Genomic DNA, 25,700 nt, shown 5'->3' on the forward strand with positions numbered 1-25,700 from the left:
TTTGGTCAAGCTGTTTTTTCATTCAGAGCATCACATCAGTGGAATTCTGTACCACACTCGATTAGAGAATGCTCATCGTTTAACTCATTTAAGCATCATTTTAAGAAATGTCTTCTTCATAATAAACATTAATGCTGAACATTTAGGCAAAATAACATCACACTATTAATGTACACTGTCCCTTTTCTAAATAAATAAATAAAAATAAATAGATATTTGAGAATGGTTCAGAACTGGAATTCCATCGGATTTCAAAAATTTCCTGTGCTTCCATAAAGCTCCAAAGTCCCAAAAGCAGAATATATAGCCGACGTACAGTTACGTCACGGCGTTAGCTGGTGGCAAAACAAAGGGAAAACTGGAGGCGGCAAATACAAACCAGCACAGATTCGGCTACATAACAAGGAGCTTAAATTATTATTATTGTTATTAAATGTCATCTTGTTGTGTTGTTGGGTACAAGAATCGACGGAGTACAGGCTCCAATTTGAAATTTTATCGTATAATGTTTTCAAAATGATTGTGATAATTTGTGAATCATCTATGATTGTATACATTGTTTTGATTGATTGTGACTAGACTTTTTGAAGAACCTGGTAAGAAATGGTAATCAAATACAAAAAATGAATATGCTGTCTCTGGAATTTTTATTTCTAGGAAATATTCACATCATTAAAATTGCACCGTAATGTCACTCTTTACATTGTTGTCGTCTTCTGTCTGGCCGTGGCGCTGGATAGGCAGAACTGCGGATCGTAGGCTACCACACAAGTCTTGTACATGACCATTTAGTACAGTTATAGGCATTCTGTAGAAGTCAGGCCACTCAACCGTAGGTAGCGTTAACGTTAATCCTGTCAGATCGTCCGTCCATCCATTGAATGAGCGTGTACGGGTCAAAATACTTAACGTTAAAATATTTAGATTATTTTTTAGAGTAAAAGGAAAAGTGGCCAAATCATGTGAAATTGTCCCGTTCTGCCAAGCATTGTAAATCAATTTCTTCTGTTTTCAGGTCATTGTTATTGACCATGTTTAAATTGGTTTTATAAAATGCTAGATTAATAGATAAATGTTATGACTTCTTGCTTTTGCTGAATAAAGATTATTTACATAAAGCTTTAAACATATACTCTTCCCGGGGGGGGGGGCTATTGTTTTGAATGATTGTTCATAGTAGGTATTTTTCGCCTCAGTACAAGGCGCGGTAAATTGTTGCACAGTTAATTTAAACGTGCTGTGATTTATAATCTATTCTTTAACATTCTTTTTATTATCATTTACAGCCACTTTTCCAGAGTTATTTTGATTTAAACTAAAATATTTCAACTTTTGTCACAAAAGTTTTTAATTATTATTTAAGTTATTTAATAATTTAAATGAATTTAATTATGTCTGAACTGATCAAATGTATGCCTTGAATGCAATTGAAGATACTTTAGATAAATGCATGTTAACCCTTATGAAAAATACATTTAATCAAGTGTTCTATTACTATACTTCTTTTCAACTAAAAAGAAGAAAGCATACTTTCAGTCTACATTTTATATACTTCTCAAAAATATACTTTATGTATGTTACGTCATACGGTGTAATTTTATTTGATATAATTTGTGTATGTTGTGTTTCAGACCACTAGGTGGCAGTAGTGGTCGTTTCTCCCAAGCCTTTTTCTGTGCAGGTGAAGGTGATCTCCTCCACTGATGACGGCTCGTTTGGGGATTGCTCTTCTCCTCAAGGAAAAGAGTATAAATCCTCACTGATCCCCAATTAAAGGGGGCTTGTTGTTTACTGCTGGTTGAATTTGTTGGTTGTTTCTAAACATTGCTGCTGTTCAGTTGTGACTGATTTAAAAACTTTCTAATTTTATTGCTTTTTTTGCTTTTCTCAGTGAAGAAATTCATACTTCTAAACTGTAATGGAATATTTGATTTAGGTGATGTCTGTGTATTTGTTCATCTAGCCACTGTACTAAACAAGAACCTTGGATTGTTTATTTTCTAGGAGTTTGTGGAGAATGCTGTCAAAAACAATTCTTGATTTAAGATGCGACTTTCAGAAAAATTACAAAGATGACAGAATTTTTTAAAGAAAGTTAATTCTAAAATAAAATTTGTGAAAGTGAAAGAATTTTTTTTAAAAAGAGGCTTTATTTTCTTCAAGTCCACAGGGCCAAATGTGCCCAAAGTGAAAGATACACCGGTATACTAATTCACAAATACACATATAAAGTATAGCATACTATAGGGATTTTGCTTTATTCTTTTGAATGACTGATGCTGTGCTGCAATCATTCATTTATTTCATTCATTTAGTTTGGGAGTTTCTCTCTGCTAAAGCGAGCTGAGATTTGCTCTCATGGACACTGATTTCTCTTTAAAGGGGAGTTTTTGAGGATGTGCATAATCACATTGTGTTGGGGAATTTAACATCTTACACAATTCAAAACAGGGAACTGCTTGCTGTGAGAAAACAATAAATGTTCACGTTACATCAAACTACCCTAAATTCAAAGTTTTCCACTGGATTCGTGTTCTAAGGACGAATTTTGTTACTGGAAGGTAAGTATCTCAAATTTAACCAATAATTACACTAAATTACTTGTATAAATATGCAGAAGACTTGGCTTACGAATCCGAGGAAGATATTAAAATGACATCATAAATAATTTGAATCTCCTAGTGTGTGTGTGTGTGTGTGTGTGTGTGTGTGTGTGTGTGTGTGTGTGTGTGTGTGTGTGTGTGTGTGTGTGTGTGAGCTATCCCGGTGGGGACTTAATACACAGATTGATCATCATCATCTTGTTCTCCTTCCCTTCAACCTTGTTTGACAATATATATCTTAAAAATGAAAACAATTTAAATATAAATGTTAAATAAATGTATTATTTAGCCTATAATAAAAAAAAGTATCAATATTTACATTTTACTATTTATGTTTCCAATTAAATGCTTGATTACCTATGCCATGAATTTTGATTCAAGGTATTATTTAATAATCTAATGCCAATAATTAGTATGTATTCAGTGACCTAAATTTTTGTGTGATGGTGGAAACAGCTACAAGAACATTAATAATCACCGGTTAATAATTGAACTTCAACCTTAACCAAGCACACATGTTCTGGGCTTCATTAACTCTTTATTGTGTTTAACATGAATAGCCTTTGTGTTTTAAGTAGCACATGAATAACATTCATAAACTCGTACAAACCTTTAACTCAGACTGCATTATAATGATTTACAAAAATCAAAAAGCTTAGTTAATATATAGTCAATGAGTTTTGTTTGAGGAAATTGATTTCATTGCTGGTTTGCATGATTTGAAAATAGAAATACTTTCACTGAATTAAAAATTTCACATAGACTGGGAATCTTTGGATAATTGAACATTGAAATAGGCATGTAAAATAAACACGGCCTGTTTAAACTATTTAAGAGAGCTAAAAGTTCCCCATCATTCACTCGCGTTCAACGTTACGTCAGAAATTAACTGACGAATTGGGATCTCGCCCAGCCCAATCACCTACGAGTGTAAACAAAACAAGCCAATGGACATTGGAGTGAGAGATTTGCATTGCAAACCACACCCATAGACCGTATAAAACAATGAACGTAGTGTCCGTGACGTCACCCGTAGTGTTTCTGAAGAGCATTTTTGAAGAGCATTTTTGAAGAGCATTTTTGAAGCCCAAAGTGGGCGGAGCCGGCCGTCGCCATCTTGGCACCGCGTCACTCCCAGATAAACAAAAATGGGCAAAGAGGCGGGACATGGGTGGAGCTGAGGTGCCTGGTTTTATGGTTTCCATTCCTCCGGGAGCGTGGCTGTCATGAGAGCTTGTCGGCTGCACGATTAACCTCGCACGGGATGTGAAGAACGCAAAGCGACCGTAGATGCTTCTGACTCCAGAGGAGGAGATGGCGGGCGAGTTGTGACATGCGACGGGAGCGTAGACCAGCCTGGAGAGAACTCAGGGCTCATTTTATGTGTTGTTTACTGTAACAAAACAAGGAGAAACATATATCCTCTGGCAAACAGTTGTCATTTACACACATACACATGCATCACCTCTTCAGCATCGGATAAACTTCTCTGCTGTTGCTTTAAACAAACACCAGAATGCGACACAGCGCAAATCTGTCTTAATAGAACAGTTTTAATTGTCAAGAATCAAACATGAAAACATACCTATTACACAACAAAGGAGAAACATATATATATGTCCCGTAGATGTTCTGCTTGCACACTTTTACCTCGCGCACAAGCAGATCCGTTTGTGCTCTGGAGATGCGTTCGGTCTTTCCCCTATCAAATCCCGTCATGTAAATAGCGAATCCGCCATGGCACGAGCGCAACTGGCAATTTAAAAGGAATGGGAGATGATACTCTGATTGGTTTAACGCATGTAAATCCCAAAACACACCCATTACTCATTAAGAGAATAGGGACAACCCTTTTAGACCATGCGCCGGGAGCACCGACCATTTTTCCCGTCGTTAAACTAGCAGAAGTGGATTCGGACACGACCTAAGTGAACTTGTGCCGTGCGCTGTAGACCATGCGCTTAGATCGTTAAAATAGGGCCCTTAGTGTCAGTTCAATACCACGCCGAACGTGACTGACAGAAAGGGAACTACAAGTTTTCCTGCACTAATACTTTCAGTTCCACTCGTTTGCGCATTGTCATGAATACTCAACAAACTGGAATAGTTTCTAATGGGAGCTGAAAATTACCTAAAACCAGCTTTATCCGAAACTGAAGAAAGGAGTGGTATACAGCAGAACCAAACAAAATCAAATCAAAATCAATATAGCCTACTTGTAAAATATCAATTTGAATGTACAAGCAGGTAAAATCATTATGAAATTAATATTATATGTATTTTATATGCATTACTATGTGTGTCTATATGTGAATGAGTTTACAAGTGTTTCTTCAACTATATGGGCATGTTTGAACCTGTGGACTTCTCTAAAATAAACACTTTTCATGCTCTCTCTCTCTCTCTCTAGATTATTTAGATTCAGAGGTAATGCCTTCATGACACAACAAAAACATCCCCAAAAAAACCTTTTTGCATGTGTCATTTTATTTGATCTGTTTCTGATTTTTATCTATTACAGTTTTACAAGACTGTACAAGAACAGTGAGTATATGTTTTAAAGCTTTTACAACAGGGAAATGAATGGGCTTAATGTTATTATAAGTGACAACAGAAGTATGAATGAATCTAGATTTTAATGCTTTGATTCTTAAAGCTTTGCCAAAACCAGTGGCCTGATGCAACCTATTAAACACTATAACTTCCACTGTTAGCGACTTACATTCAGAAACAAAAACACACGCTTAATAATTGACATTTGAGGTAAAACTAATTTTGATCAACAGAATTATACAAGATTTTCAAAAGATTTATTAGTTTTGGAATTATAGATTTTAACTTTAATATTGACTCAATTGTTTTATAGATGAGTGGATCCAAACCCCAGGAAAGGTAATTCTGCTCAGATTACTTACACAATTAACGTCAATTACAAACTGGATAATTCTGCAAATAAGACTTATTCTTTATTTATTAAGACTTCAATGTATTTAAATTCTAAAATCAAAATATATGAAATAGCAGTATGTGGTGTTAAATTCAGCACTGGTCTGTCTGTCGCTGCAGTGGTTCTGTGAGACTCGAACAATCTCTGAATAAGAACGAGGAGGAGTTTGTAGCCAGAAGGAGAAAAGATGTTCTACAAAGCCTGAAGAAGCTTCAGATACACTGCAGTGAGGTAAAACCTTATTGTATAGGCTACTTTATATCTGCCTGGCTTTTCATTTTTCTTACAAATGTCATAACTGATAAAGATCAAATGTTTGCAAAGTCAAATTGTGTGTTTTAGAATGAGGTGCCAAACATTGCATTACTGGGATCTGGAGGAGGACAAAGAGCCATGGTGGGTTTGCTGGGATCCCTGGATCAACTCCAGAAAGCAGGTCTTCTGGACTGTGTGCTTTATCTGAGCGGAGTCTCTGGATCCACCTGGTACACACACACACACACACACACACACACACACACAGGTTGAAAGTCATAAATAAGAGCATATGTTGTTCCTCTGAAGGTGCATGGCCTCCTTATATCAGGAGCCAGACTGGTCCACCAAACTAGAGACTGCGAAAGACAAGATCGTCCAGAGACTCAGCGGTCCTGCAGTCAGCTGGGGAGATGCTTATGACAAACTGAAGAAATATTACAAGGAGAAAGACCTATTCAGCTTGACTGACTTCTGGGCAGCGATGTTCGTTACAGGTTATGTGAAAGAGGTCTGTAACTATTGATAAAACAATCCTGTATGATCTTAATGAGCTGCTCACATTCAGTATAAAAAAGTGCTATATTTTTAGTAGGCTACTGATATGTATGACACACTAAATTAAAAATATGATTTTGTAATACATAATAACGATAATCTTTTTTCGTAATTATTAGCAGGGCAAACCATAATAGCATGCAGTGATATCAGCTGGTCAAAGCTGTGTAGAACACAGCAGTTTATGTATATATTTAATTAAATAATTAATATAATTAAACTAAACAATTGGACACAAAATATTGATTTTAAATAATATATTAGCTAATTAAATGTAAAGCTTCCACAAAGAAAAACAGTTTCTAGCAGGAGGTTTCCACTTGAGCTTGTTTGTCATTGAAGAAATTTTTCTCTTCAGATTGATGAACACACACTCTCAGATCAGCGGGACCATCACAGTAAAGACCCGTTTCCAATCTACACAGTGATCGACAAGCAATGCAAACAGAGCAATGATGGAGGTCTGTCTGTGTGTGTGTGTGTGTGTGTGTGTGTGTGTGTGTGTGTGTGTGTGTGTGTGTGTGTGTGTGTGTGTGTGAGAAAGACAGTTAATGTGTTTGTTTCAGCTGTTATATGGATGTGATCTATTTCATCTCATGTTCGAGATCCACCTTTGGGAAGGGCATCCGTACATGACCTCTGCAGAAGCATCCAATTGCACCAAGTAAGGCCCCAGCTCCTTACCTGAGAGCATATAAGGCCTGCATGCTGTTCTCCAGTTGACATTCGCTTCTCGCGACCTCTGGACATCCTTCTCACAGCTCGTGGATTTGTTCAGACGTGCACATTTGTCTTCAGGAGGACATATCATTCACATCAGCCTCCGCCGGACGTGATTGTCTCGCTCTCCATTTCAGCTGTGTCATCCTGCAAGCTGCCCACGCTGCACTTCACATTAGGCTGTCCGCCTTTTTTCTCGCTTGTTCCCTCTTCCCAGAAAATTGCAGCCACTGCCTGGCTTTCCAAGAAGCTACTGTACCGCAGGCATAAGATGGACGCTACTAAGAGTGTGGTTTTCAAACAGTCGGACTCTGACAGGGGATATGGTGACGAGATCGCGCACCCTGGGGACTCCAGTGGAGCGCCAGCTTTGAGTTGGACTGACCGCTCGAAGTCCGCTTTCCTTGAGGACTTCTTAGCGGGTGAACCCTCATTTTACAAACGATGACGAGGGGATGAGGACGACGCAGGCCTTCTCGAAGGCTTGGAGGATGAGGAGCCTATCCCGCCTTCTGTCGTGAGCGGGACTGTTGCGTGAATGTTGTGAGCGATCGGCCGCTCGCCTCAATATTGAATGCAAAGTGCATTGCAAAGTGCCACCAACCAGTAAAGGGACATCTATGATGGGAAACTCCTGGGACCGCCTCCCGGCCTGGGAAACCAGCTTGTCCCTGTCCTTCCCGCTTGTGCCAAGCACATGAAGCAAAGCTGAGGAGACCCGCTCGACCTTAAACACGGCTTTGCGGGTCTCGAGGTGAAAGACATGACGGCTTGACGGCATCACCAGACACCTCAACGCTTCTTAAGGTGGGCTGCTCGCCCCTCCCAAGCCTGTTTTCCCTAGCAAAATGGATTGTTTCTCTGTGTCCATCCCAAGCGGCAACCTCCCCGTCTCTCTCTTGAAACCAACACGGAAGTGAGTTAAACTGCAATTCATTGACTGGCCACTTGAAGCTGGCTGCAGAAGTGAGTCAAATCTGCATCTCCACCATGTTAAAATTACCAACTTTACAGCAGAAAAAAACATGTTTACAGCCTGGTTCTCTATGTGGCTTTGGTCTATACAGCTAAGTTCGCCCTTCATGACAACTGTGAGGGGGGTGAATTTTTTTATAACTCATCCGTTTAGTTGATTAATATTTAAAGTTCTGCATAATTAAGGGTGTGGCCACTTGAGTGACAGGTGGATTGCCGCTGATGTCAATGCTAGCCGTTTGTCTGCTGTTACTAGCCGTCACTTCACCTCAGCAAATTTTAGCTGCTGAACTCGCCATCTCTGCAGTGTTTGTGCTTTTTTCGGGAAAACATTCTTTCTCGATGGTGCTGTACTTAGTCTCTCTCTTCGAGAGCTTACGACTAATGTACAGCACCGGGCGATCCTCCCCCTCCACCTCCTGGGACAGAACAGCACCCAGCCCCCGGTCCGACGCGTCAGTCTGCAACAAAAAAGGGAGAGAAAAGTTAGGAGAGTGTAAGAGCGGCCCGCCACACAGAGCAGCCTTAACCTTGGTAAAAACCTGTTGGCACTGCTCCGTCCACTGGACCGTATCTGGCACTTCCTTTATAGTGAGGTCAGTCAGCGGGCTGGTGAGGTCCGAATAACCAGGAATAAACCTTCTATAATATCCCGCCAGCCCCAGGAACTGCCTCACCTCCTTTTTGGTCTTAGGCCTCGGACAGGTTGCAATTGCTGCAGTCTTATCAATTTGAGGACGCACCTGCCCATGACCTAAGTGGAAACCCAGATACTTTACTTCCAACCGCCCAACTGCACACTTCTTCGGGTTGGCCGTTAGCCCCGCCCGTCTCAGCGCCCCAAGAACGGCCCTCACATGTTCCATATGCCGCTGCCAATCATTACTGTAGATGATAATATCATCCAAGTAAGCAGCGGCATATGCAGTGTGGGGCCGCAGAACCTTATCCATAAGGCGCTGAAACGTGGCCGGTGCCCCGAACAGCCCAAAAGGAAGTGTCACAAATTGGTGTAATCCAAACGGCGTGGTGAAAGCCGTCTTTTCTTTGGACATGGGAGATAAGGGGATCTGCCAATATCCTTTCGTTAAGTCCAATGTCGAGTAAAAACGAGCCGAGCCTAACCGATCAAGCAACTCGTCAATCCGCGGCATTGGATATGCGTCGAATTTCGACACTGCGTTCACCCTGCGATAGTCTACACAAAACCGCATGGAGCCGTCCGTTTTAGGAACTAAGACTATCGGGCTCGCCCAGTCACTGTAAGACTCCTCGATTACTCCCAACTCCAGCATTGCCTCTAATTCGGTCTGAACCACTTTTTTTTTGTGTTCAGGCAACCTGTATGGCCGGCCGCGAATTACCACCCCCGGCTCTGTCTCAATGTGGTGCTGAATCAGATTAGTACGACCGGGCAGGGGCGAAAACACATCTGCAAACTCAGATTGTAACTTCGTAATGTCAGTGAGCTGCGAGGGCGAGAGGTGATCCCCTCCCGGGGCCAGAGCGAGAGATTTCCCTTTGATGATCGCCTCTGGCCCGAGATCTTCCTCTCCACTCACTGCCGTCGCAAGCAACACTGACTCCTCCTCACTCCATTTTTTAAGGAGATTGAGGTGATAGATTTGTCGTGAATCGCCTCTGTCCGTTCGTATTACCTCATAATTGAGATCCCCTATTCGCTGTGTGACCTCAAAGGGTCCTTGCCACTTCGCTAATAATTTAGAGCTGGAAGTTGGTAGTAACATGAGCACTTTATCTCCCTGTGTAAATTCTCGAAGCTTAGTTCCCCTGTTATACAGCCGGCTTTGTCTGTCTTGAGCCTGGAGCAAATTCTCCATAGAGAGCCGCCCCAGTGTATGGAGTTTTGCTCTCAGGTCCACGACATACTGAATTTCATTTTTGCTATCCGAGCGTCCGTCCTCCCAAGTTTCTTTCAGGATGTCTAAAACCCCACGAGGCTGACGTCCGTAAAGAAGCTCAAATGGGGAAAACCCCGAGGAGGCTTGCGGGACCTCGCGCACAGCAAATAAGAGGGGTTCTAGCCATTTGTCCCAATTTTTCGCGTCCTCTTGTACGAATTTACGAATCATTGTCTTCAACGTGCGATTAAACCGTTCGACCAGCCCGTCCGTTTGTGGGTGATAGACACTGGTTCGTACAGATTTAATGCCCAATAATTCGTACAATTCGCTTAACGTGCGAGACATAAACGCGGTGCCCTGATCCGTGAGAATCTCTTTCGGGATTCCCACGCGGGAGATTAAACGAAACAGTGCGTCCGCCACACTTTTAGCGGAAATGGTGCGGAGCGCCACTGCTTCGGGATATCGCGTTGCGTAATCAACTATGACCAACGCAAAGCGATGTCCCCGTGCGGATCGTTCTAATGGCCCGATGAGGTCCATACCAATTCTCTCGAAGGGGACCTGCATAAGAGGTAAAGGGCGCAAAGGCGCTTTTGGGGCGGCCGGTGGGTTCACCAACTGACATTCACGACACGACGCGCACCATCTGCGTACGTTCTCGTGAATGCCCGTCCAAAAGAATCGGGTCATTGGACGATTTAATGTGGAAGTCATCCCCAAATGCCCAGCCATCGGATTACAATGCGCCGTCTGGAAAAGCATTTCCCGACGGCTCCGTGGTACTAACAATTGGGTTGTATCTTCCTTTGTCTGAGTGTCTTGGGTCACTCGATACAACCTGTCCTTAATTATGGCAAAATAAGGATAGGAGAGCACGCGATCAGGTTGGAGGGGCTGCCCATCGATGGAACGGACCTGTTCAAACGCATGTTTGAGCGTCTCATCTTGCGACTGTTGCAGGGGAAAGTCATCACGGTTGGAGAGATTTACCCTCACCATCCCGCTCGAATCCTCTGAAACAGACCCGCTAGGTCCAGGCACAGCCTCTCCCACCTGAGTGCTTGCTCCCCTTCCCCGCCCTCTCTTTTTCCCAGAGACATCCGCTGTCAAAGACCCCAATAATTGTTCAAAAGCTGGCCAATTTGTCCCCAAAATTAACGGATGCCTGAGGCGCGGACTAACTGCCACCTCCACACAATGATTTTGTCCCCTAAATTTAATAGTGATGGCTCTTAACGGGTATTCCACTATATCCCCGTGCACACACCTCACCTTAACCATGCGGCCCGTATCCAATGCCCCGGATTGTATCAGGCTTTGATGGATAGAGGTCTGGTTACAACCAGAATCCACCAATGCCTGATAGGTACCCCCCTTAATACTCACAGGTATCTGGTACAACCCGGCTTGATCAGGGGCGGTCTGCAAATGGCGTTCCCGATGTCACTGGCGGAGATTGCATTTCGGCGGCGGCGTTCTCCTTCCTCCCGGGTTTCGGCACCAGTGTAATATAAATCCCTTCGTGTATGGGTGAGAAGGAAGGAGACCGAGGTCGGCTGGCTGAGACTCGTGGGTATTTTATTTAACTCAATTCCAACATAACAATCGCGCCACATGCGCTTTCAAAAACTCAACACACTTTCCAGGATCAAACAGCTCTGTAATCTCTGTCCACGATCAGCTCACAGCTCTGTCCGGTTCCCACGAGTCCTCAGCCCTCTCTCTCCTCCATGATTGTGAGAGCCTTCCTTATATGCAGTCTCCCCACGCCAATTACTGCAACGAGACACAGGTGTAAGTCATTTTGCACTTGACCCACTTACCGCCGCTCCTCTCCCCACTCTCTCTCTCGTCGCAGACCTCGCTGAACCACGCCCCCCTTGCCACACCGGGGTTACAACAGTAAACTATTTTTTCTGTCTGCAGACCCCTGGTTTGAGTTCACTCCGTATGAAGCCGGTTATTCCCTCACTAGAGCGTTTGTGGAAACGTCCAACTTTGGCAGTCAGTTTGAAAATGGCCGTAAGACCAAGGACCAACCTGAGATTGACATGCTGTACCTGCAAGGTAACAAAATTCTACATTGACCTGAATTAGAGAATAGTCTAAAATTGATCAATAGTCTCTGGGGTGTATATTGATCTGGAGATCAGGTCTGCCAAAATCTCTCCTTTAAATCACTGTGTAATGAGAAGTTTTATGTTAAAAAGCAGCACCTCATTGTGTTGGTGAAATTGCTTTTTAAATGATTTTCAACATTTCTAACTGTAATGTTTATATTTCAGACATTACAGTTAGAAATGTTGAAAATCATTTAAAAAGCAATTTTAACATAAAACTTTTCATTACACAGTGATTTAAAGGAGAGATCCTTAACAATAAGAGCTTAAATGCATCAGACTGTTTGATGATACAATGATACATGTTGGTTTATTGTAGACAGTTATAAACTTAAATTTGTTTTCTGCAGCTCTGTGCGGCAGCGTTTTAGCCGATGGAGACGAGGATAAGAAATTCCTCTTGGAACGAATAAAAGGTGCAACTTCATTTCTTCTCAGGATTTAGTTCTGTGTAAAGTTGACAGTCATTTCATTATCATGTGAACCTTAATTCCATTGAATCCCCCCCCCCCCCCCCACATCCCCCAGATTTCTTTCATAATGTCCTGCTTGTAAGAGAAACAGGGATGTCTGAGGAAATGAGTAAAGGTAAAGCATTTCTTACAGCTTTTATTTATTGACAAGTTGATCAATCTTTTGTGTCTAATGATCTGTTCATGAAAATCTGCTGATGAATAAAAAGTTAAACTCTTTAAAGATGAAAAATAAAATTATATAATGCTAAAATGATGATTATCACCTGAAAACACCTGATGTCATAAATTTGGGGATGGAAAGACATTTAGCACATGTTTGTTCAATATATGTTCTCTTCAGAAGACAAATGTCTCCAGCTGCTCATGGATCTCGTGGACATGAATCTCTCTGTTTTGAATGGCATCGATCCGTCTGATCTCAATGAAACCATCAGAACAAAGCTGAATGGTATAAGATTTTCCTAAATTGTGCTAGAAAATGTATCTTTAATGGTTTTCAGCAACACTTAAACAAGCTAATTGACGAAACCACTAATATGGATACATTAACATGCAAAAACATCCATTTTGGCCAACAAAACTCTAACACAAGATAGATAAATGTTTTACCTGCATCAGACAACAAGAACTCAATCATATTCTCCTCTTTTCCCAGAGCTCACTGGAGGCAAACATCAACAGGTTATTCAAAAGAAAAAACTAAATCTCACTGATAAAGAAGCTGCAAAACAGTATATGAAACAATACACTGAGGATGTGTGTAATGATTTGAGTCATTCCTTCAGTTTCTGGTCTTTTGGTAGGTTAAACTGTCTTTACAATGTGTTGATTTGTATAATGTACTTACTTAGTGATTTTCTAGCCAGATTAATGCATAAACCAAATGTGCTTTACTCTAAGCTTCCATAAAGCTTCAATTAGCACCAACAAACCCGGTTTTAACAGACTGATGCCACAGAAGAACCTTTAGACATCCAATGATGTACTTTTGAAGAGACTATAATGAAACATCAAAATCTTTTCTCCAAAAAAATATAGTCAACTAAAAACATACTGTATACAGAATATAAACCAATATCAGAATATTTACTGAATTTAAGAACCACTGTGTATTTGTTTTACAGGTCTTTGGCCGAGTATTTTTAAATGCATGGCTCAGTGGATCTGGGGCAGGAAATATGACTTTCTTTACAACATGAAAGGTGAGAACAGAAACTCATAGACAGATGCTAACTGGAAATTCATTGTGAATAATATAATAATGCTGTGATCCCTCAGATAAAGCAGTGCCCTCCGCTCTTCTGGAAAGTGAGACGAGAGACTATATAGACGGAGGACTGTTGCTCAACTCGCCCTATTTCTCAGTGCTGAGAGAAGAGAGAGACATCGACCTCATCATTTCACTGGATTTCAGTGACAATAATGATCCTTTCACGGTATTATACGCACAGAGAATTCACTCATTTAAAGAGATAAATCGCCTAGAAATCATAATTTACTCCCTCTCATGTCGTTCCAAACCCGTGACTTGTTTCTTCTGTAGAACACAACAGGAGATTTTTTTAAAATACTCTCGCTGCTTTTTTTCATTCTTATTGACCACCAGAATTCACACTAACCTAAAATGTACAGGATTTTAAACACATTAACAGATAATTACAAATATGTTTTGTTTTAGTTCCGTTTTACCAATTTCTCTGAGATTGTTAGTTTTCATTGTTATTCATTAGTTCCTAGCCTGTCCGTAGTTTCTTTGAGTCAAGTCATCTTCATTTATATAGCGCTTTTAACAATGTAGATTGTTCCAAAGCGGCTTTACATTGATAATAGGAAATTAAAGTAGCCTAACAGAGATTGTTTTGGCTTTATAGCAGCTCTAGGATACAGATATTGTCCAGCTAAAGTTTGATTGATTCACTTTCCGTCTCAACGATCATGAGTTATTAACTTAGGGGGGCGCTTTCACGACACCGTTTTAACAGAAAACTCTTAAAGGACAAGTTCGGTATTTTACACTTAAAGCCCTGTTTACAGATCGTTTCTGATGAAATAGAACGGTTAAGATTACAATTTGGACAAATGCTGCTGTCCCGAGAATTTTAGGTTTATTTCGCTTTCCCTCCCACCTACAGACTGGTTGTATAGGTGCACTGGAACAGTCCTTCCTAAAACGCATTAAACTTTCGTTTACAAAGACGTGAAACTCACCGAGTGGTCAGGGGTGTTCAATGATATGCTCACACAAAAATCGCTGCAAAAGATGCTTTCCAACAGGTGTTTTACCATTCGTTGTAAAACTGTGGACCTATTTTTCCAAACGTCTCACACCCGTACATTCTTCCGTTGAGAGCTTGAATAATAGACACTCCAGCCCAGTTGGTGGCGATAACGCACCTTTGCAAGCAAACCACTGGCATTTCATTGTTTGCGACCCGCCGTGAAAAAAAAAACACGAAGAAGAAGAAGAAAACAACCCCATTTCAGTTTACGGCGGCGGAGTAATACCGTACCTCACAGCACATCTAATACAAGTCAATGGAGTTGGACAAAAACTACGATAAAACCTGTTGGAAAGCATCTTTTGCAGCGATTTTTGTGTGAGCATATCATTGAACACCCCTGACCACTCGGTGAGTTTCACGTCTTTGTAAACGAAAGTTTAATGCGTTTTAGGAAGGACTGTTCCAGTTAGGGGTTGCACGACTACTGATTTCTGCTAGTCGATTTCTTATCAAAACAATACTCGAGTTACTCGACTACTCGTGGTTCATGCTACCCTAAATGAAAAGACATGAAATAGCTAGATGTTATCAATAAACATTTATTAATTCATAGCCTAATGCAACAATTACATAAGTAAACTCTCAAAACATTATAATTATGACATTTCATTTTTAAATTTTCATGTAACAGTCTAAAGCCAAATAAATAGCCGTTCTTGCCTTTCATTTCAGACGTCTGCTTCTAGGGGCCGTTCACATATCGCGTCTTTTTCGCACTCAAGTTCGAATGGAAACAACGTGGTGCGCTAGTTTTTCCAGGCGTGCCGATGCCGCGGCAAGATGAAAACATCTCAACTTCTCAGAATGCCTCAAGCGCACCGCAGGTCATGTGACAAAAACCAATCAGCTTCGGCCTTTCCGTAACATCATCGAAAGCTCGGCCGAACAGCTGATCGTAGCTGTACAGGGCGGTTTTTTCCTTCTCACCTCCAGAAATATATCTAGTAGTAAAGCTAATGCAAGGACTAGAAATCAATTTAATTCTTTGCTGATACTTCTTCGTCGTCATCATGGAGAGCGCAGTTCATCGTTGCATAGCAACGACAGACGCCATGGGAGCGCACGCGCTTGTTGGAGGCAGCCGCACGGCCGCGCTTTCCACACATTTTTAGACGCAATATGTGAACAGCCTCTTGCAGAGTTGGCCAATTACAATATTTTTGTCATCCTTGATGAAATACTTCCACACATCTGACGTGTGGTGTCTGTTGGTGACGTTCGCCATTTTTAATTCATTTATGGTTAATGGACGCTCGAGTAGTCGATTATTTCCGACAGCGTCGACTAGTGGTTGAAGTAGTCGATCTATCGACTACTCGACTAGTCTATGCAAGCCCTATTTCCAGTGCACCTATACAACCAGTCTGTAGGTGGGAGGGAAAGCGAAAGAAACCTAAAATTCTCGGGACAGCAGCATTTGTCCAAATTTTAATCTTAACCGTTATATTTTATCAGAAACAATCTGTAAACAGGGCTTTAAATGTAAAATACCGAACTTGTCCTTTAAGTTCTTTCTGCACAAACTTCAAAAACACGGCACATGCGTATTACGAGTTCAGTCTATAGGGATGTGCGTTTGAATATATGTGCGCAGACGTGTAGTCCTTCCCCTACAAACCAACCCTCAACAAACTACTTGTCTGGCCTAAAAATTTATAAGACAGAATTTTTATTGCTTCTGCGTAACCAAGCGAACCGGAATTATCCTGACAATGCTTTATCTGAAGAGAGGTAAAGGGAGGGGAAGGAGGCCTTCACAGGGGAGAGACTAGTTGAGACTTCAGGACTGCGCTGTCATCGCGTCCAGGCGCAGGTCCTTCATCAGATCTGGATCCGGCGGACTGCGGTAAACCCCGGGATAAACAGAGAGAATAATATTAGCGTAGATGCCATTCTTCTTATGATGTAACGAGTACATCAGGATTTATGGAAGGTGTTCCCAGTTCCGGCTGACCTAATCTATGCAGCCTAACGTTGAATTATAGAAGTCTATAATGTGTTATGTGTATGCTACTGTAGGTCAAAGAGATGTGTTTTTAGTCTAGATTTGAACTGACAGAGTGTGTCTGCTTCCCGGACATTGTTAGGAAGACTGTTCCAAAGTTTTGGTGCTAAATAGGAGAAGGATCTACCGCCAGCAGTCGATTTTGATATTCTAGGTATTATCAACTGGCCGGAATTTTGAGATCGCAATAGACGTGAAGGACTATAATGCGTTAAGAGCTCGCTCAAGTACTGCAGAGCTAAACCATTTAGTGATTTGTAAGTAATCAGCAATATTTTAAAATTTATATGATGTTTAATAGGAAGCCAGTGCAGTTTTGACAGAACCGGGCTAATATTGTCATACTTCCTGGTTCTGGTAAGAACTCGAGCTGCTGCGTTTTGGACCAGCTGTAGTTTGTTTATTAAGCGTGCAGGGCAACCACTCAGTAGTAGAGCATTACAATAATCTAGCCTTGAGGTCATGAACGCATGGACTAATTGTTCTGCATTTGTCAGTGAGAGCATATGACATAATTTAGATATATTTTTAAGATGGAAAAATGCAGTTTTACAGATACTAGACACGTGACTTACAAATGAAAGATTGGAATCAAAGAGCATTGGTATTTGATTACTCTGTCTGTGTATTTAAACCATCAGTTTTCTCTGTTCATTGTTCTGTGTTGTCTTAGTTTTAACATGGATGATGTCTATATTTTCCTGTGGTCTCCTGCGTGCCATGAGCATTATTATTTAAAGGGATAGTTCACCCCAAAATGAACATTTTCCCCTGATTCACCCTGAAGCCATCCTATGTGTATATGACATTCTTCTTTCAGACGAATGCAATCTGCGTAAAATGTCCTGGCTCTTCCAAGCTTTATAATGGGAGTGATTGGGCACAATTTTTGTGCATCAAAAGTGCATCTATCCATCATAAAAGTGTCTCAAACGGCTCTGAGGGGTTAATAAAGACCTTCTGAAGTGAAGCGCTGCGTTGGTGTAACCCTTGAAATTGATACACAACGTAATGACGAACGCGGTTGCCCAGCCCTGTTTGCTTGAACCGTGAGAGGCGTTGAAGCTTATGCTACTCCTACGTCATACATCGTCAAGTGTTACTCTTGTGGCGCAAGTCAAAGTACGGCCGTCTGCCAGAAGCTAGTTATTTTAGACGATACATTTTTAAATATAATACAAAAACGCTTCGCTTCAGAAGGCCTTTATTAACCCCTCAGAGCCATTTGGGACACTTTTATGATGGATAGATGCACTTGTATGGACTTAAAAAAAATAGTGCCCATTCACTCCCATTATAAAGCTTGGAAGAGCCAGGACATTTTACACCGATTGTATTTGTCTGAAAGAAGAATGTCATATACACCTAGGATGGCTTGAGGGTGAGTAAATCAGGGGAAAATGTTCATTTTGGGGTGAACTCTCCCTTTAAGACTTATTCTAATATTTTCCTGTTCGTACGACTCACAACAACCAAAACACCTGACAACATCATTTAAACAGATAAAAGAAAACCATTTAAAAATAAGTGCATGGGTTTTCATGTATCCATATTATGATACCTAAAGAGTGCTATCCGTTGGCATTCCCATTTATCTGAGAGTGGGGTTCTCATCCTGACAATTTCAAACAACAATTTCTTACATTTAAACAGTCTAACCTTTTTAATCAAACAATAATGAGCTGTTTTTCCACTGCAGACAGTGAAGAAAGCTGCTGAGATGTGCAAGAAACTAAACATCCGTTTCCCTGAGGTCAGCATTCCTGATGAAGACATAAAAAACCCAAAGGATTTCTATGTGTTCAATGGCCAAAATGTTCCAACCGTGATCCACATCCCTCTCTTTAATCTGGTCAACTGTGGAGGCAAGTTATGATCTTACAATGTCCTGAATAAAACAATGCAATGTTCTGATTTAACCCTCTGATGGTCTTCGTTTAGCAGTCACACTGGGGGCCTTCCCGGTCATAAATGACCGGACACCTAAAAATGAAACTTCCTCCATCCCAGTAAAAACCAATGCAATTTATTTTTGTTCTATAATATTTATTCTTTTTAATTTAGAATTTTGAGACAATTTGATTGAACTTATTAATATTTATGCAATATTTATAGTCAATTTTTTGACATTGAAAATTATGATTATTTTTTTATTTTTTTGCAAAAAAAAAAAAAAAAATTCTATGCAGTATTTTCGGGTAAAATAGAGACTAGGCTTTCAGAAAAAAAATAAAATTAAAAAAAATTCATCAATTTATTAATCATAAAATTAAATAAAACATGATATTGCATGGGTTTACCACTAGATGCCTGTATAGCTCTAAATGGAGATGTTTGTGAATTCTAGTTGTTTTTGGACCAAATTACTTACTTTTAAGATGTGGATTGAATGTATTTTTTTAGAAATTCTCAAATAATACTTTTTGCCAAGGTTTATAACATTTTATTAATTATTATTTTAATAATTTTAATAATTATTATATTAATTATATATACATATATTAATTATAATTATTAGTTATGTTATGTTTTTCACTCTTGATGTTTTAGAGCTTCACCCCTTCATTGCTGAGCATTTTTTTTCTGCATCGTGGCTGATTTGTAGAGAATTTTTGTGTTTTTGTCAATTTCCCATTCATTTCCTATGGGGGTAATTTTGACCGAAGACCAAAATCATAACTAATTTTTTTACGACCACTTAGCATGCTCGGATCATGAACTCAATTTTTTTGTGTGTTCACATACCTAATGCCAGAAAAGTCACCAAGTTTCGTAACATTCTGATGAAGCTGTGATTTTTAAAAATTCAAAACAGATTTTTGTAATCTGAATTTATTGGTGTGTATGTGTATAAACGTGTGTTTGTATGTGTGTGTGTGTGGGTGGGTGTGAATTTTTTGCACTCTTGATGTTGTAGAGTGTCACCCCTTTACTGCGGTGTACTTTTTTTTAGAATCGTGTCCGATTTGTAGATTGTACAGACAAAAATTCAGAGAATTTTTGTGTTTTTGTAAATTTCCCATTCATTTCCTATGGGTCGGTCATTTTTGACCGAAGACCACGAGTGTGACTATTTTTTTTACGACCACTTAGCATGCTCGGATCATGACCTCAATTTTTTTTTGTATTCACATACCTAATGCCAGAAAAGTCACCAAGTTTCATAACCTTCCGATGAAGCTGTGATTTTTTAAATTTCAAAACAGAAAATTATTCGGTCAGAAATGACCGAGGACCATCAGAGGGTTAAGTGTGTTAATGTTTCTTCAGATGATTTTAAGGAATGCAAGGAAAAATATCACACTTTTCAAGGTCCTTACAGCGCTGAGATGATCACTAAACTGATAGAGGTCGCTGGAAAAAACATCACAAACAACAAAGTGAAACTTCTGGATCAGATCCGTCTGGCCATATGGCCAAAAAATACACAAAATAATGAATAATAAATATCAGAGCGTGGTGTGTTATGAAATGAGGTGGAAAAGTCCTCACTTTTTGTTTTAATGTTTTGTTTTGAATGTAAATTCTTGTTCCAGTTACACTAAATGTCGACACATATGGAATGTGAATGAAAGACAGGATTTATTGTGTGAACAGAACAATAGGCCAATCAGACAATATTCACAGCGTCATCTTTGATTTTTAAAGGGAATGAAATTGAGACTGTGAGGGGTAGACATACATCTCTTCAGTGGGTTGTACTGTTATTTAATGTGTTTTTGGGTTGTTCTGCAAATGAAAAACGACAAAATAACTTTCCAAGAAATTTCATTAGTCAAAAAACTCCAGACAACATGAGCTGCAGAAAATTATAAGTGATATAGGACCTTTATACAGCTTTTTACAGCAGATGCCATTGAAAACATGGTAGGTCTCCCAGAGCTTTGCTTTTATTCGTCTTGGCACTGCTCTGAAAAAGGTCTATAGACCAATCATTATGTTACTTTTCTGATTAATGTTAAACATGTTTCAGTCTGTTCATTAAGCAATAAATTGCTAATCATTAATAAATCAAATCAACCACAACACAGACTGATTTACAAATACGATTGCTGATAATAATAAAAAAGTAATACCGTATATACCCGAATATAAGACAAGGTTTTTGTCCTAAAAATAGGCTGAAAAATGGGGGGTCGTCTTATATTCGCGATATAGACAAAGAGAGAGAGAGAGAGAGAGAGAGAGAGAGAGAGAGAGAGAGAGAGAGAGAGAGAGAGAGAGAGAGAGGTGCGCGCGCGTGCTGGAAGAGAGAGAGAATGAATTACCACAGCAATTTTCAAATAAAATTATTTTCTGTTGAAAACCAGATTTTTGCCACAAAAATCTCTTTTTGTCCCAAAAATAAGTCTGGAAAATGGGGGGGTCATCTTATATTCAGGGTCGTCTTATAGTCGGGTATATACGGTACTTTGTTTCTGTTCCAATTAATTAATAAACTGTTCTCTAAAAATAAGGTTTAGTCCTGGTCATTTAATATCAAACAGTACAAATGCTCATTATTTTAAAACTGATAGTTGTGGACCTGGATGCTGATTGGACAATTCAGAGTTCAAGTGTACAACCTTATAAGCCTTTATAATGTTTACCTTTTTCCTAGCATTTTGGACATACAGTATTTGATGAGGCCCACCGTCCTTCTCTCTGAGTGTTTCAGAATCAATCCCTTTCACAAGAATCTACTCTCACAATGACAGCTGTAATAGACAATGATTGATGTTGTAGACAAGCACCTGATCCAAAGGAAAATACTTTTCAAAGTAATTATCAGATCTGAGAACTTTCATTTGAAGTCTAGGAGGTTTCAAACAATCCCCCTATCTGCCACTGGTTGAACAAATTGGTAGCCCACCCCCAAACTCAGAGATGGCTGTGGAGGTGGATGAGGAGCTGGTGAAGACCTTGAAACAGCCAGAGATGTAAGACAAAGGGACAAGGGTGGAGTAGATGGTAGAAGCATCCATGGAGGAGTAGCAGGTGGAAGAGCCCATGGAGGAGGGAGTGGCCGGTGGAAGAGCCCATGGAGGAGTGGCCGGTGGAAGAGCCCATGGAGGAGTAGCCGGTGGAAGCGCCCATGGAGGAGTGGCCGGTGGAAGCGCCCATGGAGGAGTAGCCGATGGAAGAGCCCATGGAGGAGTGGCCGGTGGAAGAGCCCATGGAGGAGTGGCCGGTGGAAGCGCCCATGGAGAAGTGGAAGTGGAAAGGACCCCAGTGAAATCTGAGGGATGGAGTCTCGGAGTCTCCATCTCCGTCTTGGCCGTGGACGCTGGGTCTGGCTCTGGGGGGGTGATGGATGGTAAGTGGGGCTGGTTGTTGGTGGCAGGATCCTCTTCTACCTCGCCCACTGTAAAAGAAGATCCTTCCACCCATTAGTTGAAGTTGATATACTCAGCTAGCATCCAGCAGGAGTTCTCTCTGTATCACCATCTGGCTCTCGTTGTCGAGTCCAGCCCAGAACCCCTCCATGAGCCTGAAGTCGCTGCAGGTGCCACATTTGCAGATGCTCAGAAACTCCTCCATGTACTCCTCAGTGTCTCTGCCGTTTAAAAATAAAAATAATTCCCCATCTGGGCTACGCTTATGGAAGCAATCTCCGTTCTTTTGGGGTCTGGTATTCTGTCACGATCTGGTCCAGATGAAGATGATGAAAAAGTTCAAACAAGTTTCAATAAACAAAAAGGTTATTTAATAAAAAAAACTAAGGTAATCAGTGTAACAGTGTTTTACGCATACATAAACAATTCCAGACAACAACTTAATGAAAAGGAGGAACTTAAATACACATGGTGATTGACAAACAGGTGGTGACTCATTAATCAGAAACCAAAGCAATAAACAAGGAGCGGGAACCTGAAACAAAGGGAAACAGGTAACTGATAGAAACCATAAGAAGTTCATGAAACGAAACAAAAACATTTAAACAAAAATTATATGGTAGGTAAAAAAAAAAGTGTGTTACAAAAAAAAGTATGTCTGAATTTACTGAACTCATAAAAGAGTTGGCAAGAGTACCTGGAAGACCTACTACTTCTGGCGAGATTCTGAAGTCTGTCTGCGATGGACCCTTTACAATCCCATGAGGCCACGGGAGAGGATTTGTGAATGGCAGTGAAGCGACGCAACTGGTAGGTCACATGATAATGACAACATGGCGAATGTAGTATTCATACTATATGGAATGTTTTAGCTGTTGTGTATGAGGTTAGAGGGAAGGAACATGTTAGTTTCACTTCGTTTTTTGAAGTTGGTTTCTCGATGTTGAGGGATCGACATCCTATTCATTCATTTTCAAGTTTTTCTTTTTTTGAGGGAAACAATTTCTCCACATTAAGGTATTGACTGAAACATTTGATGCACTGTCAGTTGTGGGAGATCATATCGACGAGGAAGATCGTGTGGTGCACCTGCTAGCCAGTTTACCAGACTCGTTCAACGTGTTAGTCACGGCACTTGAAGAAAATATGGATGTACCTAAAATGCTGCATGAAGAATGTAAACTGAGAGAACGCGATGTTGACAGCAACAAACAGCAAAACACCAGCAACAATGTTAAAGCTCTGACTGGAAAACAGTTTGTGAGAGGAAAAGGCCCAAAGTGTCACTACTGCAGAAGGTATGGACATATCAAGCGTGACTGCAGAGAGTTCAACAAATATGTTGCAAGCACAGACTTCAACAAAGAGAGTAAGAAGGTGGGCTATAAACACAAAGCAAACAAGGCACAAGTGAAAAAACAAGACGGTGATTCAGATAGTGAGAGTGTTGGACTGATGGTGAGTCATGCACTATCATCAAGTTCTGATGAAAGAATGGATAGCTGGATTGTAGATTCAGGAGCAACCTGTCACATGTGCAATGACAAGAAACAGTTTGTTGAGTTTAAAAGCCTGGACGTGGACGTGGAGTTGTGCGGCTGAAGATGACATTGTCTGATGGTAAGACAAAATAATGCAAGCTGAATGATGTTTTGTATGTACCACAATTGTCATACAAATTACTGAGTGTGTCCAAGGTAACTCAGTCTGGAAAAAAAGTCAAGTTCACAGAGAACAGATGCTGCATCACGGATGTTAATCAAAAACTGATTGCTACTGCAACAAAAAATGGCAGTCTCTATTATGTGAACTGTAGAGAAAGTGATCACTTGCATGTAACAGAAAATGTGAATTTGCATAAAGATACTAAGGAACAAACTTGGCACCGACGTTATGGTCATCTAGGTGTACAAAATCTGAAGAAGCTGTGTAATGAATGTCTAGTTGATGGCTTTGACTTTGATGTGTCAAAAGACATAGACTTTTGTGATTCATGTGCTGAAGGAAAGCATCATCGCAGCAAGTTCAAAATCAGTGATCGCAAAAGAGCTGTTGAACCACTTGGCTTAGTGCACAGTGATGTATGCGGGGAAATTAATGTAAAGTCTTTGAGTGGGGCTGAATATTTTCTCACATTCATTGATGAGAATACTCACTATGTATGGGTGTATGTTCTGAAGCGGAAAGATTAAGTTTTTCAGAAGTTCCTAGAATGGAAAGAGCAAAATGGAGTAGCTGAACGAGTGAACAAAACACTGACGGAGACAGTGAGCTCAATGTTAGCGGATGCAAAGCTACCTCAGAAGTTCTGGGCGGAAGCACTGTCAACAGCTGTGTATCTGAGAAACAGAAGCCCAACGAAATCAGTGAAAGGGATGACTCCTTTTGAAGCCTGGACAGGTAAGAAACCAAAGGTTGTTCATTTATGTGTATTTGGATGTACTGTATATGCACACATACCCAAAGATGAACGGAAGAAACTAGATCCCAAAGCAAAGAAATGTATCCTTCTGGGCTATGGAACAGAAGCGAAAGGATATCGGCTCTATGATACAAAACTCGCAAAGGTGTTCAACAGTCGAGACATACTATTCAATGAGTCTGATCATGCAATTGAGAAGGAGTCCGATGAAAATGAGGAAGACACTGTGAAACGGTATGTGGAATTTGACTGTCAAGAATCTTACTTGCTCAGAAGAACAAGAGATCCAAAGATCAACAAGAGTGAGAAAACCACCTGACTATTACGGAGAGTGGGTAACACTCACTAATAACAAGATGACTGAACCCAAACGATGTGTGGAACCTGGTAGAACTACCAAAAGATCGAAAACTACATCAGATGGATGTCAAGACAGCTTTCCTGAATGGAGAACAACTAAAGGAGGAAGTGTACATGCAACAACCTGAAGGTTTTGTTGTCAAAGGAAAGGAACATCTTAGTGTGCAAACTAAATCGCAGCATCTATGGACTGAAACAATCACCAAGATGTTGGAACATCGTCCTAGATGAAAAGCTGAAAAAGATTGGGTTTGTCCAAACTACAGCTGATCCCTGCATTTACACTGCAGCAACTGGTGAGATGTTCATTATCGCTGTGTATGTTGATGACATTCTCCTGGCTGGACGCAATGATAAACGGATGATGGAGGTGAAGACAATGCTTGCAAAACACTTTGAGATAAATAAAACTCATTTTCTTGGAGTGAAAATTGTCCAAAAAACAGAAACTGGAGAAATCTGGATAGGTCAGACATGCAAAAAATGTGTTGGAAAAATTCGGAATGGAAAATTCAAAGCCAGTAAGCACACCAGTAGACATGAACTCGAAGCTCGTCAAACTCTCTGATGACAAAGAAAGGACTGGATCCGACACAATTTCAGTCTGCTGTTGGTAGTCTGCTTTATTTGTCAACAAGAACAAGACCAGACATTGCTTATGCTGTAAACAATGTTGCAAGATTCTGTGCTAAACCCACAAAGCATCATTGGATGGTTGTCAAACGAATCATGAGATACCTGAATGGCACTCTGAATCTAGGCAAGCCAAAGAAATGCATTGGATTTTCAGATGC

The 25,700-nt window shown here is 40.5% G+C and overlaps 1 protein-coding gene across 3 annotated transcripts; it reads left to right on the plus strand.

Moving 5' to 3' along the window:
- The first annotated feature begins 2,450 nt into the window (after nucleotides 1-2,450).
- LOC311294135 (cytosolic phospholipase A2 gamma-like) lies at nucleotides 2,451-21,068 on the plus strand. Of its 3 annotated transcripts, none has more exons than XM_084414835.1 (17): nucleotides 2,475-2,561; nucleotides 5,014-5,030; nucleotides 5,125-5,147; nucleotides 5,470-5,495; nucleotides 5,670-5,781; nucleotides 5,893-6,035; nucleotides 6,115-6,316; nucleotides 6,722-6,824; nucleotides 11,853-11,993; nucleotides 12,397-12,462; nucleotides 12,575-12,634; nucleotides 12,863-12,970; nucleotides 13,178-13,321; nucleotides 13,647-13,724; nucleotides 13,801-13,958; nucleotides 18,509-18,674; nucleotides 20,080-21,068. In XM_084414835.1, the coding sequence occupies exons 4-17, from the start codon at nucleotides 5,470-5,472 to the stop codon at nucleotides 20,250-20,252; spliced, it is 1,680 nt and encodes a 559-aa protein (XP_084270961.1). In that variant the 5' UTR covers nucleotides 2,475-2,561; nucleotides 5,014-5,030; nucleotides 5,125-5,147; the 3' UTR covers nucleotides 20,253-21,068. The 3 variants fall into 3 exon arrangements, with proteins under 3 accessions (XP_084270962.1, XP_084270961.1, XP_084270963.1); XM_084414837.1 differs by having other exon boundaries at nucleotides 12,866-12,970; XM_084414836.1 differs by lacking the exons at nucleotides 5,014-5,030; nucleotides 5,125-5,147 and having other exon boundaries at nucleotides 2,451-2,561.
- Nucleotides 21,069-25,700: the final 4,632 nt, after the last annotated feature.

Source organism: Rutilus rutilus, assembly GCF_951802725.1.
Source record: "Rutilus rutilus genome assembly, chromosome: 7".
Taxonomy (NCBI): Eukaryota; Metazoa; Chordata; class Actinopteri; order Cypriniformes; family Leuciscidae; genus Rutilus; species Rutilus rutilus.